Source organism: Electrophorus electricus, chromosome 14, assembly GCF_013358815.1.
Source record: "Electrophorus electricus isolate fEleEle1 chromosome 14, fEleEle1.pri, whole genome shotgun sequence".
Classification (NCBI taxonomy): Eukaryota; Metazoa; Chordata; class Actinopteri; order Gymnotiformes; family Gymnotidae; genus Electrophorus; species Electrophorus electricus.
This window is the reverse complement of record NC_049548.1, coordinates 17290476-17307475: the sequence shown is the minus strand read 5'-3', so window position 1 is coordinate 17307475 and position 17000 is coordinate 17290476. Positions and strand designations below refer to the sequence as shown.

The 17000-nt window shown below is 52.1% G+C and overlaps 1 protein-coding gene across 2 annotated transcripts; it reads right to left on the bottom strand.

Annotated features, from left to right (window-relative positions):
* Positions 1–229: 229 nt before the first annotated feature.
* heatr1 (HEAT repeat containing 1) lies at positions 230–16741 on the bottom strand. Of its 2 annotated transcripts, none has more exons than XM_035533254.1 (45): positions 16289–16741; positions 15900–16053; positions 15577–15793; positions 15235–15376; positions 14989–15090; positions 14748–14894; positions 14294–14505; positions 13974–14104; positions 13612–13717; positions 13396–13500; positions 13085–13202; positions 12807–12914; positions 12597–12689; positions 12231–12319; positions 11794–12005; positions 11530–11651; positions 11153–11371; positions 10901–11069; positions 10354–10502; positions 9873–10065; positions 9615–9787; positions 9251–9409; positions 8901–9143; positions 8592–8723; positions 8162–8265; positions 7871–8008; positions 7466–7581; positions 7239–7360; positions 7037–7165; positions 6493–6720; positions 6016–6145; positions 5405–5565; positions 5242–5294; positions 5021–5144; positions 4783–4923; positions 4378–4679; positions 3759–3909; positions 3480–3638; positions 3094–3228; positions 2868–2972; positions 2517–2685; positions 2017–2207; positions 1422–1580; positions 1031–1139; positions 230–804 (listed from the first exon to the last, which is right to left on the bottom strand). In XM_035533254.1, the coding sequence occupies exons 2-45, from the start codon at positions 16039–16041 to the stop codon at positions 716–718; spliced, it is 6498 nt and encodes a 2165-aa protein (XP_035389147.1). In that variant the 5' UTR covers positions 16042–16053; positions 16289–16741; the 3' UTR covers positions 230–715. The 2 variants fall into 2 exon arrangements, with proteins under 2 accessions (XP_035389147.1, XP_035389146.1); XM_035533253.1 differs by having other exon boundaries at positions 12597–12692; positions 16289–16740.
* Positions 16742–17000: the final 259 nt, after the last annotated feature.

Sequence of the window (17000 nt, the reverse complement as noted above, 5' to 3'; positions counted from 1 at the left end):
TCACAATCTAATTGAGCACTAAATGTTGGTTAGGTTTCAAATAAAGTGAAGAAGTGCAAGTCAACCTGTTTCTATACATTTTCTTCCCGTGACACGCATTATGTACTAAACCATACACCTTTGGTGGTTGTCTACCTCATTACACACCATCAGTTTAGATGTAGAATATTGACAAGGCCATGTTTAAAAATAATCATAATCATTGTGTAACATAATGGAGAAAACAGGGTTTAAGTATCCAGTATGACATTGTTTTAATCATCAAGATACATTTTGCCACAGGTAGACGTCCATAGAACAATACAATGTATCAAAAGAAAATATCAATCTTCAATGCATAAAGTTTTTTATATAAAAAAATGAAAATCCAAACTAGGAATACAGTGAACACATTGTTCTTACATCGGTAGCATTTGACAAGGTTTTGGGGGTTAAAAATAATCTTTTCTGAATGTCTGAGAGAAGGTGACCGTACAGACAGGCAGGGACTCTGATCTCTAGTCCACCGGTCAGTCCGTGCCTTGGACTCGCCAGCTCATTCATGACTCGATCATTTGTGCAAAATGAGACAATTAATGTGTAAACCTGCCGAGATCAATCCAGCCACGATCACGCTTCGGTCCGGCCTGGGCCAGGACTCCACGGAGTAGGAGTCACGCTTCTGCTCGGCCAGGCAGAGGGGAAGCAGGCGGAGCCGAGTACCCCAGTGCTGGCGTTAGAAGTAGCTCTGCAGGGATTCTCCGAGGATGGTCTCCATCTCCTGGATGACGTTCTGAACGTGGTACTCCACCTCTTCACATTCATCTACAAGAAGACGTCATTGCATGTTGATGCTTTGAGACACTCGGAGGTTAGGAGGGAATGTTTAAAAAGACCACTGCATCAACGCTTGGGGTTAAATGACAGACACCGGAATTAAAGGGGCAAGGTGGTCTTGCACACGAGCGTCTACTGCTAAATATGCGCAGGACGACATTTGGCGCGAGACATATGAACACACGCGCACACAGTGTCTGCACGCACAGCCTACCTTCCATGAGTTCAGCCAGGAACGGAACTGTTTCTGGCAGGAGGACCATGTAGTTTTCCTTCAGTTTTCCAGCCAGCTCCAGTATCATTACCAGAGCAGAGAAGCGAACCTGTACCAGACGACAGGAGCATGAACACACATGCCATCAGCCCACAGCGCTTGACACTCATGTTTCCTTGGTTCTCATGTTTCCCGTATCAGTTTACAGTTACGCTGTTTAGCTGACCTTTTTTTTTTTTTTTTTTTTTTGGAAAAAAAAAAAAGTTGTCTGGTGAAACAGAAAAAGTGACAGAAGTGAGAATGTGCGTGTGTGTGGTGTGCACGTGCCGGGGGGGGGGGGGGGGGGGGGGGGGTTGGGTGTACTCTGGGCAGCCTTTCGGCCCCGTTTTACCTTGGGAGAACTGTGGCGTGTCTTCAGCAGGATCTTGTAGTTCAGGACCTTCCAATGCGAGTCGTCGCCCATGGCAACGGCAAACTGAGCGATGCATGGCACCAGGTGCTTGATGACGCGAGTCTGGTACACATCCTCTCCGCCGAGCACGTTTTCCAACTGCAAACAGGCCAACGCATCGTCAAAAGCCTCGCCAAGGCGAACCCAACAGCAGGACGCCACATCAGCGGAAGCTGGAGAGCAGTGAACTGACGCATCTGTGAATGTTCAACTGGGTCACGAAAACAACTGTACCAAGAACCCTGGTGAATATTTGGTCTTTCTTGGCATAATGTCTGAGATCGTGTTACACTAGAGTTTCCAATTTGACAATTAGGCTTTGAGTGCCGACAGTAGATAACGTTGCATAATAACATGCAGTAATTGACACACCCTGGAAGTACCTGCCCACTGTTCTGAAGCAACATCGCTTTATGCTGATTGTGACTGTGTGCTACTCTGGTTCTACAGTGTAAGGTACAGTACAGTGGCAGGTTGAGCTTCTGAAGTTCCAAAGTCGTCTATTTTTAGTGTCTGGACTGGCCGTCATACCCACCTGATCCACTAGGGAGCCCAGGAGAGCATCTGCTCGCTCCTTGCTGAGGAAGCGCTGTGTGTCGTACAGGAAGATCTTGTGCAGGCAGTCCAACATGTACTCCAGCAGCAGACAGCTCTTCTGCACATTGCTTTCTTCACCATCATTATCGATATCGTCGTCGTCATTCTCCGAGGTGAAGAAGACGTCATCTAAAATAGGCACCAGACAAAGAAGCGGACAACTAATTGCAGTACTGCGATCCACAAGCCTTTGGTACGCTCCTGTAGGGTAGAGATATACCTCTGGTGCACGACTGTAAGAATCACAGTCACTCCCAGCAAGACGTCGCAACCGCAGACCAATCCCATCTTACAGAATGCTCAGTGTTCTGACCAATCACAGTTGCCCATGCAGCCTGAGGGCAGGTGACCATGCACCGATATGCACCATCAACCGAAAATTAGCAAACATCACCTGCTGTTGGTGCTTTTGGTCAGAAATGCATGAGGCAGGCCTACCTGTGAGCGTGGCGTTGAGCTGGCGGAGAAGGTCCGAGAACGGTTTCACCAGCTGCCCAGCGAACAGCACGAACAGGCCCTTCAGCTTGTCTGCAAGGCGGTCGGCCAGCCTGCAGAAGGTCAGCATGCGCTCTTTGGATGCCCCCTCCGTCTTGCTCCAGTTGAACAGCTGATGAAGAATAGCATGAGATGGTCAGAACTCCCCCGTTACTAAAGAAATGGCTTTTCTTTTGGGACTAACTCAGCAGATGTGGGCTTTGTTGTTAATCTGAGCATGGTCACAGATGCCTATCTGGACTGAAGGTGGCTATGGAGTACCGGCCCACCGTGGCCGCTGGAGCTTCCTCATACCTTGAAGAACAGTGGCCTGAACGTGACCTCGGACAGCTTCATGACCATCACCAGTAGGCAGTCTATGACATAACCCTCGATCTCCGCCGTCTTCTCCAGGTTTCCCTGTCCGACCAGACCAGGCATGAGAGTCAGCATGTTTCCAAGGCTTATTCGTTAGCGGCTGCCATGGAAGTACAAGACGACTTCTCAGACTGCTGGAATCACGTTTGGGCAGGACGGTTACCTGGCAGTGCTTGGCACGGTAGTCGAGAGCAGAGAGGAAGAAGGAACTGAGCTCTGATTGGTGGGAGGCCAGCTGATCCTTCTCCATGTGACCAATGTGCTCCTTCAGGATGTTCAGGAGGGGGCCGAGACGGCTCTGAACGAGAGAGCAGGACACACGCGCGCACGCTTTGAATCACTAATACTATACATTTCTCAAACCAAGGTTGTGGACAATGGATTTCCATTAAAATATAGATTTACACAAAACAACACCAACCACAGCTACATTTAATCATCATCATCATCATCAATCAGGTCTTCATACAGAACAAAAAGCCTCAAAGCAGGACTGAGGCCTTTCCATTTCTGCAAACGGTATAATCACGCACACACATACGCACACACCTTCTGGGAGTCCACCATACTACTGTAGCACCTGGTGATGGTGGGTAATAGGACCCTGGAGGAGACCTTGGTGGCCAGCGTTGAGCTGAGGGAAGCGAGCCTCGCGGTGAGCTGGGGGCAGGAGGGAAGGCGCTCGGCGACCCGCGTCAGACGCGACACCTGCGGCGCGACGGTGGAGGAGGGGAGGCGGTAACGCGTTGTTGTACAGGAATGATGTTACTGTGAAGTTGAAATCCCAGAGCAAATGAAACACTGGGCTGGAGTGTGTGTGTGTGTTACCTGCGATACAGTACCCTCGAGGTAGGGGCTGATGAAGTGAGGCAGAGTTTCTGCTGTTTTCTGTAAGGCTGTGACTGCACTCAGCAGGTACACCTCATTAGACAACAGTTCCTTACGCTCCTTCAGGGCCTGCAACACTGCCGGCATCAACCTGACACGCGCGCACACAGTATATAAACAAGGTTAAATAAATACATGGTCATCTCTACCTTCCTGGCCATTAAAACCCCAGTTAAATTAGCAGCAAGACGCAAATCCCTAAATATGTCTGCATCTCGCACCCTAAAAACTCCAGAAGCGTGCACACTAACATCCTACTAGATTAGAAACCTAGAGTTACAGCAAAAACACAACCAGACCAGGAGTACTAGTACATAATTCTGATGGGAGGATTTAATATCTTGGAGATTACTCTATTTCAGAAGAGTACTGTAGGTCAGGTCAGAGATTAGTAGCACATCATTCGTGGAGTGGAAAACCTGTACAGTGAGGTGATCAGTAGTGCCTCATTCTGGACGAGGACTGTCTGCATTAGGGGTTAGTAGCCTGTTCTGGAACTCCCTGCACAAGGGGTTAGTGGTCTACCATGGTGACCCAGGTCAAGGGGCTCCCTCCATACCTGTGTATCTGGGGGATAGCAAGGGCCTTCAGCGTGCTCGTGACCTCGGCCACGCATAGCAGCGCGCTGCCCATAACATTCCTCTCCTCCTCGGGGTTCGCCACCAGCTCCACCGTCCGGCTCAGCACCGGCAAGAACGCCTCCTGGTGGCCGGCGCCAAAACTGCGGCACATCAGCTTGAGTCCGTAGAGGGCTGTCTGCCTATTAATGGCCTGCTCCTCTTCCTCTTGGCAGCTGGCCTGGGCGCGGTGCCGATCCACGATGCTCAGGAGGTCTCCGATCAGCTCCAGCAGCATGGCCACCTGGGATGTAAACGGACTCGGGAGGTCATCCATCTGGTTGCAACTCGTTTCAGGTAAGAGTTAGGTAAGCAGGAAGCCTGTCGGAGGGCGTGTCTGTCTGCACCTGTGGCTCCTCCCACTGGGTTCTGTGCTGCAGCCTGTTGTTGAGCAGCTCCAGTGCCTTCCTCCGCACCGACGGCAGCTGATTACCCATCAGCCCCCGCACCACCGTGATGAACGTGTCCATGGGCAGCAGGGCGTTGACCTTCCAAGGAATATGTGAAACATGAAACGACAACACACCCCACCGCGGCCAAGATTTAAAGCATGTCTAGAAGGTTCTACAGCAAGGTTGGCCCTACCTTGTCCAAGATGTCGTAGGACTTGGTGAGCAGCGCCCTCCAAAACTTGGCGGTGGGTTGTTCCGAGTTCTGCTCCACACACAGGGCCACGGCGTGGATGTATCGCAGTGTCTCCTCCAAGAGGCTGAAGGCAGACGTCACAAATGTTTTTTTGTGTTTGTTTTTTTTTTAACCAATAAGCTATTGTGGTGTCTAACAAGGAACCTTAAAAGGCCTCTCACCTTTGCTGAAGTTCCTGCAGGGCGTGACCTGTCAAGTCCGCACAATCGACCACCTGAACGGGACAAACACGAAGTGTTGAGATTCACAGGTCTTTTGGGGAGCACAGGTCAGGGGTTAAGACGCTGGGGGGTTTGGTGTGCGACAAGGCGGCAGCGGGCTCACCTTCCCCACAAATCCCCCGGAGGCCAGGAGCTGGCCCATGAAGGACAGGGCGAGGAACTTAAAATGACGGAGCTCTTTCCCGCTGTGTGCCTCCACGCTGAAGATCAGATCAGCGACGCTCTCCTCCCGCTTCCCCGCCCTTGCGCCTTTCCGCTCCGGGACTACGGGAGCACAGCAGGAGATGCACGACACGCATCCAAAAATGTTACAGGCGATGCAGGAACACAAGTCTCCAGACAACGTGTTTCAGTTCCGAAAACAACCCGCTGTACGCGAGACCCAAGGCGTTTTAACATAAAAATTTATGTGTTTAGGGATATTTTCCAACATCAAACAGCACTTCAGCTGAACCAAGCATGAGGCTGTTGGCTTCTTTCACAAACTTATGTTCCAACTGAAATGTGATGCACAACAGTTACCTTACTCACATTTTCTGCCCCACCTTAATGGCCTCTTACTGAATTTGTTCATTCCATCATTTAAGATGGCGTAAAATAGGAATTGAAAAGCCAACTCTGGCTTCACGAACGAGGCGACGTGTTTATTTGATACATTAAGAAACCAACTCAATCTGTGCTTGGGATGGCAGACCTCGTGGGCGGAGCCCTTACCCTGCTCTTTGTCTTTGGGCAGGGCCATGAGGAACTGCAGGATCTTGATGAAGGAGGTGAGCTGCTCCTGCACCTCAAACTCGCAACACACGGAGACCCAGAACTCTTGGTCCTGCTCCAGAGCCGCCTCCTGGACAAACATGGACAAAGACTTCAGAGGCTCCCAAGAACCTAAAAGGCTAGCTCTCTGACAATCTTGGACCAGATTACCGATGGAAGGCACAGATGTCCCTCCACAAATAGCCGTCTGCGGCATTGTACATGCTTTAACTCAGTTCCCAGATCAATCGTACTAGGTATTCTGTGTTCCTGATTGGTTGGATCAGGTGTGTTGTTAGCTGGGATATAGAATCTAGTCCATTCCCAGGAAGGACCAGAGAATGGGTTAAAGGCGGGGCTTGTACTCTCTCTCAGCAACGCTGTGGAAGTGCTCGAGGCCGAGAGGCAAGCGGAGCGGAGATTGTGAAGCCCACGTACCTTCTCAGATGCGGCGCGGGAGCTGGAGGTGCCGGTGTGCTGCTCGAACAGGAGGAGCAGTAGGACCCAAAGGAAGCGGGCGGGCCCCAGTGCGGACAGCAGCTGGTGCAGGACGGGTAGTCGCCTGTGCTCGGGCACATGGGGCAGGGCGTCGACGAAGACACGTAGGAGACGGGTCACCGCTGCCTCGGTGGCCGCCTGCGAGCTGGCACTTGCCCCCTCGTGAGCCTGGCGAGGGTGGAGACACCAAATCGAAATCTGACTCCTATAAAACATCACTACTGGAATTACACTGCAAAATTATAATAAACAACACCACCACCACCACAACCACAGATCTAAATCATTATGCAAATGATCTTAACGGAAGTTTCACTCAAATAGCAAATTAGGAAAAAAACGAACAAAAAACAGCCTTTTAAACCACTTAGACCTCGGCAGTGAAGCTCTCAGCCATTCTGAACAGGTACCGGAATAGCGGTGTTCCCGTTGCTTTAACAGGCTTTGCTCCGCTTTACAAAACCCAACCCGGCGGTAAACGTACGCGGATGAGGGCGGGGATGACGGCCTGCACGGTCCTGCTGATGACCTGCAGGCTGTACGAGTCGTCCAGGCGCATGACGTTAGCCCCCATGAAGGTGAAGATGGCCATGACGTTGTGCAGGACCTTCTCCTGCGGGGCAAGGGAGAAGAGGCGGTCAGCCGGGCTTGGGGGCGGGAGTGCGCGCGCACGCTGAGGGACTCACCGGGAAGATTCCGGCCACGGTGCTGAGCAGGAGGAGCGCGTGGTGGTGCGTTTGAGGAACGACAGACGTGCGCACGCACTGCACGACCAGCTCCACGCTGAACTTGTCCTCATCCAGCACGTCTGCAACGTAAGGAGATCAGGGGTATATATTAATACCCCATATATTGGGGTGTAGGGCATGTGCACGCAGGGGTAATGGAGGCGCGGGGGGGCGGGGGCAGCTACCCTTGCTGACGGCGCCTCCATGCGGCGAGAGCTTCTGGCACACGTTGAGGAGAACACTCAGCAGCAGCTGCTTGGTGTACTCCATGTTCTCCTGCTCCAGCGACGCCTCCAGGCACCTGCACACAAACGGCGGGGTGAAGCGGCCCCGCGCGCAACCCAACGCAAGGTCACTACAGCCCAGGAAAACCATCGTGCGTGTAACCCAGAGAAACCTCAGAGCATTACGAGGAAAAACAAAACACAGAAATCTCATTCATCGTAGAATACCAGTAAATCCTAAATGAAAAATCTAAAACACCAAAAGGTAATGGAGACTAGTTGTACGTGCTCGCTGATGTGTAGGGAATTCTAGGAAGACGTGCTCCTCCAAGTCTCGGCGCATGGGGGGGTTGTCTGTAGCTCTACCTGGCTAGAAGGTTGAACAGCGTTGGGACCAGCATCTGAGGCCGCCGGAGCTTCTTCTTGTGCTGGAGGAGCTCGAGGATGAGGGTGACCCTGGGCCATGACACGGCGCCCTCTTCAGGTGTGGCATCCAGAGCCTTCCTTATGGGGAGAGGAAAGAAAAAGGACATTACTATTATTGTAGTCTGGCTTAACCTGGGTTTGGGCGCCTGATTAGGCCATGCGGGTCCTGGGTGGGGTCAGGCCAGGCCGGGGCCCAACCAGAGCTCGGGCCCGCTGTGATTGGTCGCTTACTTGAGCTGCAGCTTGCTTCGGCGGGTCTGCTGTACGCTTGCCGACACTCTGGGCTTGTTCGTGGGAGTCAGCTCGTTAGACACCAGCTCTGCATCTACAGTTATCTGCAAAGCACCACAGTCATAACCACTCCTAAGCTCTCATAGCCAGCATGGATTTGGCGCAACTCCTTCCAAATCACCAATGTTATCCACTCTTCATATTCCACTGCTTAGTCATTACGATAACTCTCTCCCTCATCCCTAATCGTTAGTCAGTCATCTTTTTTTTTTGCTTAATGCTCATTTTGCTCAAAGGAGGATTGGGCTCTGCCTTTGAGTCTCGGTTCCTCTTGAGGTTTCTTCTTCGGACTCTAGGGGCGGTGGTGGTTTTTTGTCTCGCCACTGTGGCCCTCGGCTAGCTAAGTTTCCATTAGGAGCTGACCCCTCACCCCTTTGAAGACGCTACTGAGGGTCTGGGAGCAGGCAGGGTCTTTGGTGTCCACCAGCACGTCAAACAGCACTCCCAGGATCCTCTGCTGGACCTTCTCGTCCGCCAGGGCAGCAAAGAACGGCTTGGTGATCTGTGTTCAGCGGGAGAAGAAGACGTGTCCACTCAGTGCCGACGCAAGCAGCAGTGCTCCGTGTAAACAGCGCCTGTAAGCTTAAAGCCTGAAGGCTGGAATGAGCCAGGCTGCGGGGACAGCGACGGCTGGAATTCCGGACCGCCGCGTGGCACGGGGTCGCCGTTCCTCACCCACCTGCTCAGCGGCGACGACCTGGAGGCTGGTGATCCCAGGGCGGGGCGCGGAGGAGGTGCCCAGCGCCGTGAGGAAGAGCTCAAGGCTGCGGGGGTGGCGGGTCAGGAGAGGGGCAGCCGACGCGGTGTACTTCCCTAGTAGCAGGCTCAGGAGCAGGGCCTCGTCCGGCAGCAAGGGGGCCGCATCCGAGGCTCGCTGCTCCAGGAGGCGCTCCATGGCCGGAAGGAGCGTGGACAACACAAACTGGCAGGGAAAGCAGAAGGGAGGGGCACAAAAGCACGCCTTATATGATTTGGCTTAGGTAATCGTACAGCATTTGGTGCGTGTGCGTGCACGCGCGTCCCACACACCTCTCCGTTGACGTCACGCAGGGCTTGGAGCAGCACTGTGGCCACGTAGCAGGGACAGTCAGGGGACTGCACACAGCGCAACAGCTGCTCCACGGCCGCCAGCAGCCGGGTGCCGCTCTTCCCCGAGGACATCGCCTCCTCGTAGAGCCTGCCCAGAGCCTGCAGCCACCCAGACACACACACCCAGACACACACACCCAGACACACACACCCAGACACACACACCCAGACACACACTCTAAACCTGCGAGTCCAGAGGTCCAAAAACACTTCCTAAACAGTCATTTACTAGGTTTAAAAAAACTTTAAAAAAGCTTCATACACAACAAACAGCATTTATAGCGTTTTCGCACGCCCAGGGCACCTGGCTGAGGTAGGATGGGTCAGAGATGAGCTCCTCGGCTGCGCTGAGCAGTTTCTCCACCAGGGGGCAGTACGGCGAGGCAGTGGTGCCGGCGAGTAGCTGGAGGACAGCCAGCGCTGCTCTCCTCACTTCGGCCACTGCGCAGCCCAGACACGCCAACAACGACGGGACGACTGCGGACAGCAAAAGGGTGAGCTTGTTCAAAAAAAGGCGAATAACCCGGATACCCTGGCTGCGTCGGCCTCTAAGGCGGCGTACCTGGCGAGGAGGCCGAGGCCAGCGCCTCGCGTGAGCCGGCCGGGACGGAGACAAGAAGAGCCCGGCCCACGTACAGGGCGCGAGCCTGCAGCAACGGTGTCACCCGGAACTCCAGCTGGTCGCCTAGGTTACTGCCGTAGACCCATAGCAGTGGCAGAAACCTGAAGAGGTGTTCAGTCGCTTGCAGGTGCACCTGAACAGCCAAAGGACAGGCGAGAACTGCGTTTTGGCCAACGATTCAGAGCCAACTCGCTCGACCGTATGAAAGCAAACCCAACTTAATTTTAAACTTTCTGGGAATTCTTTATCTACATTATTGAGCATGCATCCAGCTACGTTACTCATTTTCATATCAGACGTTGCAGGGGGATAAAAATCGCCAAATGAATCAGATGGAAAGGTGCTAATGAGCCAAACATGTCAGGCAAAGTTATGTAGGATTTCCTAGGAAACGAGCATGGCGAGCTGCTCGGCGTGGTACCTGGAGCAGAGGCTGCAGGAGGGCCCTGAAGCTGGGGGCCAGGGGCCCGCGGTTGGCCCCGCCCACCACCATGTCCAGCAGCCGGCACAGCAGCTGAAGGTAGCAGCAAGTGCTGGCGTCCAGCTTCTCGGGGTTCCACCAGGGCTCCTCTGCAAATGCACAGCCAGCACGTCAGAACTAAGGCCCGCACGGCTACGCCCAGTCTGCCGACGCTAGCAGCTGACCCGATCGTACGGATCAGCGTAAGAAACCTGGTCACCATACAATCTAACAATCTCCTGAAAATGATGGGGCAAAATTACATTACTAATTATTACAATATTACTAGTGTGTTAAAGAAACCACACTAGTTTGGTTCACCAACAACAACAAAAAAAAATCAAACACTTAAAAAAATGTACTCTCAATGCCTTGATGTTTTTACCGAACTATAAAGCTTTCTTCCATAAACGTTTCTTGACCCTGAACCACAAGGTCATGGCCCCGAGCTGCAAGCCCCTCCCCCGGCTCCTGCCACACCTCGCTCGTGGTAAACAACTGGCAGTACCTTTAAACGTAGGCTCGGGGCATTTGAGGGCGCTGATGAAATGGTGGAGGAGCGAGAGGAGGACGAGGCCCTGCTCTCTCGTCGCGCACAGCCCCGCGTGCAGCTTGGACAGGAAGCTGGCCAGCAGGGCGTCCGTGGATGGACTCTGCCCCTCGGGGACCCCACACAGCTGTGAGGGAGGATTTTAAAATGATTACCACAGGAGCGCTGGGAGTGTGTGTGTGTGTGTGGGAGCGCTGGAAGCATGCTGACCTGCTCCTCCTCTTCCTCCTCCTCCTCCTCCTCCACCAGCGTGGCGAGCGTCCTCAGCGCGGGCTCCAGCAGGCCGAGGAGCGTCTGAGCCGTGTGGAGGTGCTGGCTCTCGCTCAGGGTCCCGAGGGCCTGCAGCAGGGCGCCACTCAGCACCACAAATGCGGCCCTGTCCCTCACTGTTGCGGCCGTGCGGGCCAGCAGCGAGCACACACTCTCAATCTGTCACACGCACAGAAAAGCAGTCATTAGCCAACAGCATGCACCCATTTTGATTAATATGAGGAATGAAGCCGTGAGTGTTGGCTTCATAAGCGAGATAAGCAATAAGCTTATAAGCGAGAACTTGGGTTGGTTGTCATGCTGACGGTGGCCCTTACGGCATTGCGTCTGGCCGACGGCTCCATGCAAGCCAGGTTTTTGGTCAAGGTGCCGGTGAACGCTTGGCTTGCCTCGCCCACCACGTCTGCTGGAGCAGTGTTCTGCAGCACAACTCCAAGTGCTGTCCACACACACACACACACACACACACAGGTTGATGGTGTTCACAACTTGCTAAGAAATCTTACGAGCATCTGTTGTAAATGATCGTATGATCACATGACCTTTAAAACCTTCAGAAACGTGTGTGTGTGTGTGTATACCGTTGGCCCAGCCTCGGGTGAGCGGATGCTGGGAGAGTAGGTGGGTCTTAGACACACACAGCGCCAGCTGCAGCTCTGGCGACTCCGCCGCAGGATTGGTCACGAGCAGGAAGGGCAGCAGCTTCCAGCCAATCCGAGTACAGAGATCTGGGCTTCCCGCAGTGAGGCGTGGGTCATCGAGCATTCGGACCACCTCCTCCAACACCAGATACCTATAGGGCCCCAGCCATTGGTGGAGACTTAGTCATTACTGTCTGGCTGGACTCTAGTTATCTAAAGGTTTTGAGGCCGTAGTTGATAATTTGATCCAGCAGAGGGTGCCCTATGCCTTGATCAGTCAGCTTTAAAAGCCCCCGGTGTTAAAACCACACGTCATGCAGGACTGGAGGAATGTGAACACAAAGTTATGAACATGGAGGCATGCCCTACACACTCACCATTGTCCAATGGCTGGTGACTGAATTCGCTGGAGAACAGAAATAAGGCAGGAAGCTGTGTTCTCCGGGTCAACGTGGTCAGCGTACAGCTGGGGAATAAACCAGGAAACAAAACCTATTGAATTGATGTTTGGTAGGCTTAAAATACACCTGCTAAAATGGCAGGGAGACTGGAAGATGATCTGAGCCAAATCTGGTTCTTGTGGCCATTCTGAACACTACCAAAACAACGTTCTAACCAGCAGTTTGAAGTCCAGATGGATGAATGTGTGAAAAACAGGAACTTTTCCCTTATAGCAACGGAACTGCTCCTGAGAGGGCACCCAGGTTTTTATAGGAAGCAGCAGAACAGAAGAGCACCCTCACCTGCAGGGCTGAAACTGCTGACATCACGACCTCAGGATCATCATCCTTTAACCTCTCCAGCAGAGCATCCTTCAGAAATGCCTCATCAAATCCCTCCTGCCAGCACGCGCGCGCGCGCACACACACACACACACACCCCTCAAAATCTGCTCCATGTGGTAAACCTCTAAGCAACTGTGTGCTAACTGCACCAGGAATGAGGACACTCACCTTTCCAGAGATGAGAACCTCCTTCAGATAGTCTACAGCCATGTTCCTCACAGACGACAAAGGGTGGTTAAGACTGAGCAACAGAGATGTGTCAGAGTCTGGCAAAACCTAAACACACACACACAGAGACCATGCATCCAGCTCTGCACTAGAAGATGTCCAACACAGGGAGGCCAATGTTCACAGGAGTGTACCTCAAACACTTGGCTCCTAATTGGTCCTGAACCCTCCAATGTAATTAGACAGACAGAGAAGAGTTTGCAAGCTTCTCGGCATACCTGGTACTTCCCGCAGCTCATGGTCAAAGAGAGAAAGTGATGGAGAAGTTTCTTTTGCTGCTCTGACCTCTGTGCACTCATGTGGCCTTCAAAAATGGCATCCAGAGCAGTGGGACACCTACCAGAGAAGCCAGGATTAAGGTTAGAGGGATACCGTGACACCGACCCAACACTGTCCTGACAGGCCCAACCAACGGGGATACAGGATCACCAAGCCTGACCCAACACTCTTGCTGAAGGCTCACACCTCAGCTTGTAGTCACGGGTGAACAACTAGAACCCTGGGCTGGGAGTTTTAGATCAACACTCACTTGCACTCGAAGAGTCTGACGATTGGCTGCATCTTCCCGTTGAGGGTGGCGAGTCCGTTCGAGGACAGTTCCGTGCCCGCTGATACATATCCGTCAAAGAGGAGCCTGCGGACATCAAACAGCGGTTACCACGGGAGTCGGCTCACGCTGAAGAGGCATGGGCGTGGCCTGACCAGAGGACAGAAGAGCCTGGTCTGGGCCTATCCCAGCGCTTACCTCCCCACGGTTGCCTCCAGATCGCTGTTGAGGGGAAGGGTCTGGAGGACGGACTCGAGGAGTCGGCCGTGGGCAGAGCCGTCCGAACGCTCGTCCTGCAGCTCGTCTGTGTCGAGGAGCAAGGCACCAAGTGTGCAAATGAAGACGAGCTCAAAACGCAGACACTGCAGGAACGTTACATTTCTGGCACGTGGAAGCTCTTGTACAGAGAAACTTCCATATTCATCAGGACGACTGGGAACTGAACCGAAGACCAATGCTACAAAAGGTAAGAACATTTTACACTCCCTTTGGCAGCGGGGAGCAAGAGAAAAACTAGAATAATGCCCCAGGACACAATCCCTGCATGTAGAAATGGTTACCGTGGCATGCGAAGACCGAGTGGACGAGTTGTGGCAAAAGGTAATGTAATAGTGGACTGATGTCATAGGAGGCTGCGATACTCTGGAGGGTTGGCACCAGAGTGGGCACTGCACACAGGTACCCAAACGTCCTGCGGAAGGATGGGAGAGTCTGATCACAATCACTCTACCACAACCGTCTCCGATGCACCGACAGACCCAGAAGTACGTCTGAACATAAACCTGCAACCGGCCTCTGATCACACCACTGTAAAAGACGTCAAAATCATCGCATGTGGCTCACTTTGGGCCGAGAGGTCAACAAAGTCCCCGAAACTCACTTTGGGCCGAGCGTCGCTTCCTTCTGGTTCTGCAGGAGAATGATGAGGCAGGCAAGTCCCTCGGAGGCCAGCACCGGAACTCTGCCCAGCGAGCGGCTCACCTGCACAGCCAGCGAGTCCGCCAGCTCTGCCTGCATAACCACCTTCACAGCCAGCTGGGCCACGATCATGTAGGTGGCCGCTTTGTAATCCACCAGTTCTGATTTCAGACCCTGGGGTGAAAAAGAGAAAAACGCGTTACATCTACTGTTTGTGACCTAAATAAGTGATTAAACTAATGAAAAGTCAAGGAACAGTTCTTCTCATGTCCAGATCAGGGTCAAACGGTCCATCTGACTTTGGGCCAGCTTGGCCGCTAACTCGGCCCAGTCTTAATGCTCGTGTCTCTTTGTGACATATCCGCACTCGTGCTTTCAGCCGAACCCGTTTAAGGCCCTTTAAGATCAGACCTTACCAGGTGCACGTATGGGAGCAGCTTAGCTATGACTGAATCCGTGACCTTCTCCACAGCCTCCAGGGACGGGACGATGGCCGCAGCATAAAACGAGAAAACCACTCGCAACTGCAGGCACTGTCCATCTCGAACAGCTCCTGAATAGGCCTAGGACGCATACGACGCGGCGTTAATCAGGCTGCAATAGGTTAGCACCCTGCGTCAACCACAGCTAAGTTAAGAGTGGGTAAAGACGATCTACCTTGACTGACTTGGTCACCAAGGTGCAGACGAAATCCATGAAGCTCAGATCTTTATAGCAGTGAGTCAGCAAAGTACCTCTGGCCAAAGGAACGCCAGGTTTCTGAGGGGGTAGGCGTGTGTTTTTAGTGCAATAAATTAATTCAGAAATAATGGTACTGTGGAGTTAAAAACATCATTTGAAATTGCGATAAAGCATGAAGCACTGAAGTATAACCATTCTCTTGACGACAACAAAATGTTTCACCTGAAGTCCATGTAACCAGTGCCATCTGTGGGTGGGATCATCTATCTTTAAAAGCTGAATGACTCTCACAAACACTTTGGTTTCATGATACGGCAAGACACAGGCAATCAGGCTGTCCTGGTTGTACAAGTGAATGTGGAATCTGAAACACATTCAGCAGAGGAAAAAAAAACAACCATTCATTCAATTCATTAATTCATTCAATCATTCATTCATTCTCAGTTCACACGAACAAAAGATAAGAACTTTCTCAAAATATGCCCAGTTTTAATGCGGACATCACAACGCCTGGTTTAGGAGTGCGGTATGGAGAACGAGACGCCGCAGTGCGTGAAAAGGCACCTGTGAATGAGCCACTCCAGACACTTCAGGGCCGGTTTAAGCAAGAAATACGGGGACAGGCGGGCGAGGAAGAGCGAGATGCCCTTGTCCAGCTGCTTGTTGACAGCCCTGTCCTGCACACTCCGCTCCATGCTTAGGGAAGCCTGACTAAAGAGGGTCTGCTGGAACTCCGCGAAGGCTGGTTCAATCCCCAGTAGCTCCTCAAGCCCCGTGCAGCCTGTACAAGATCAACATGGAAAGATTATGGGCACGACGCTTGCAGCGATGCGACTCAATGCAGCTGCGCGGGTTACGAAGCGCTCCCGTCGAGTAGCGCGTCGCACCTAGCGCGTGGAACGTGCTCCCGTCCATGCTCGCGGCGTCCTTCGGCTCGAAGAGCACGGAGGCAGTCTCGCGCCGGCTGAGCAGACTTGGCTCATTCTGCGGCAGCGCGAGCCGCTTCAACTGGTGGGCCAACGAGGTCATCTTAAACGTTTTCTGCAAATTAAAAAAACAAAACTATTATAAGGCTTCGCGTATGACAGCCCAACTCACACCGTTACCTAGCTAGCTAGAGAGCACAGCAAACAGGCTTAAAGTTAGCTAGCGAACATTTTTATCAAACAAAGAACAACAGCAAAACGAAAACACGTTTAGTGATACGTGTAAATTGCAGTTGCGATTAACTCCACCAATAAATATGACAAACGAGAGAAACGCAGTTTTTTCGTACCTTAGGTCCCACATGTGCTGGAGCCGATTTCTTCTTGTGTTTTGCAGTAAGGACAGCTGATAGTCAGGGAAACACCGCCACCTACTGTCATGGGGGCTCCATTACTCCGTGCATTGTTAATCGGCGTCAATTTAGCAGATAAACTAAATGGTGCGTATCCACGTAATTGGCCTTATTTATAAAACTTACTTTCACTCTACCAAAGTAACATTAGTTCCTCCACTGCAGACCCAATGACGTTTAATGTTGAAATTAGCCCATGTAGGCTAAATAGACGTATATTAGATACAATACAAACTCTAATCTAGGATTTTTAGGCCTTCTTTTAAAATTAACTTTAAATATTCTGTTTTGCAAGTTTAAAACTACAGCGTGCTAGCCTAATGAACAATGACTGGCAGTGGTGAAACATATCTAGCAGCAGATGGCGCTGTATTAATAGGGCGAATCTGCCAGTAAAGCAGATGGCACTCTGCAACGGAGTGCTGGGCAGCACGCGAGAAGCGCCGTTAACACAGAAAAGTTTGAAGTATTGTGTGCTTTATATTGATTTGGGAACAGCTGCTTCCACACAAATCCCAGACGAAATCACAATGAGAAAAGAAAAGTCAAACTGACCTCAAAACATATTTCGTTAAGTACTTCATCATGAACAGTGTGCGCATAGACGAAACGCTGACATGCTTACTGGATATATGCAGTATGATTTGGG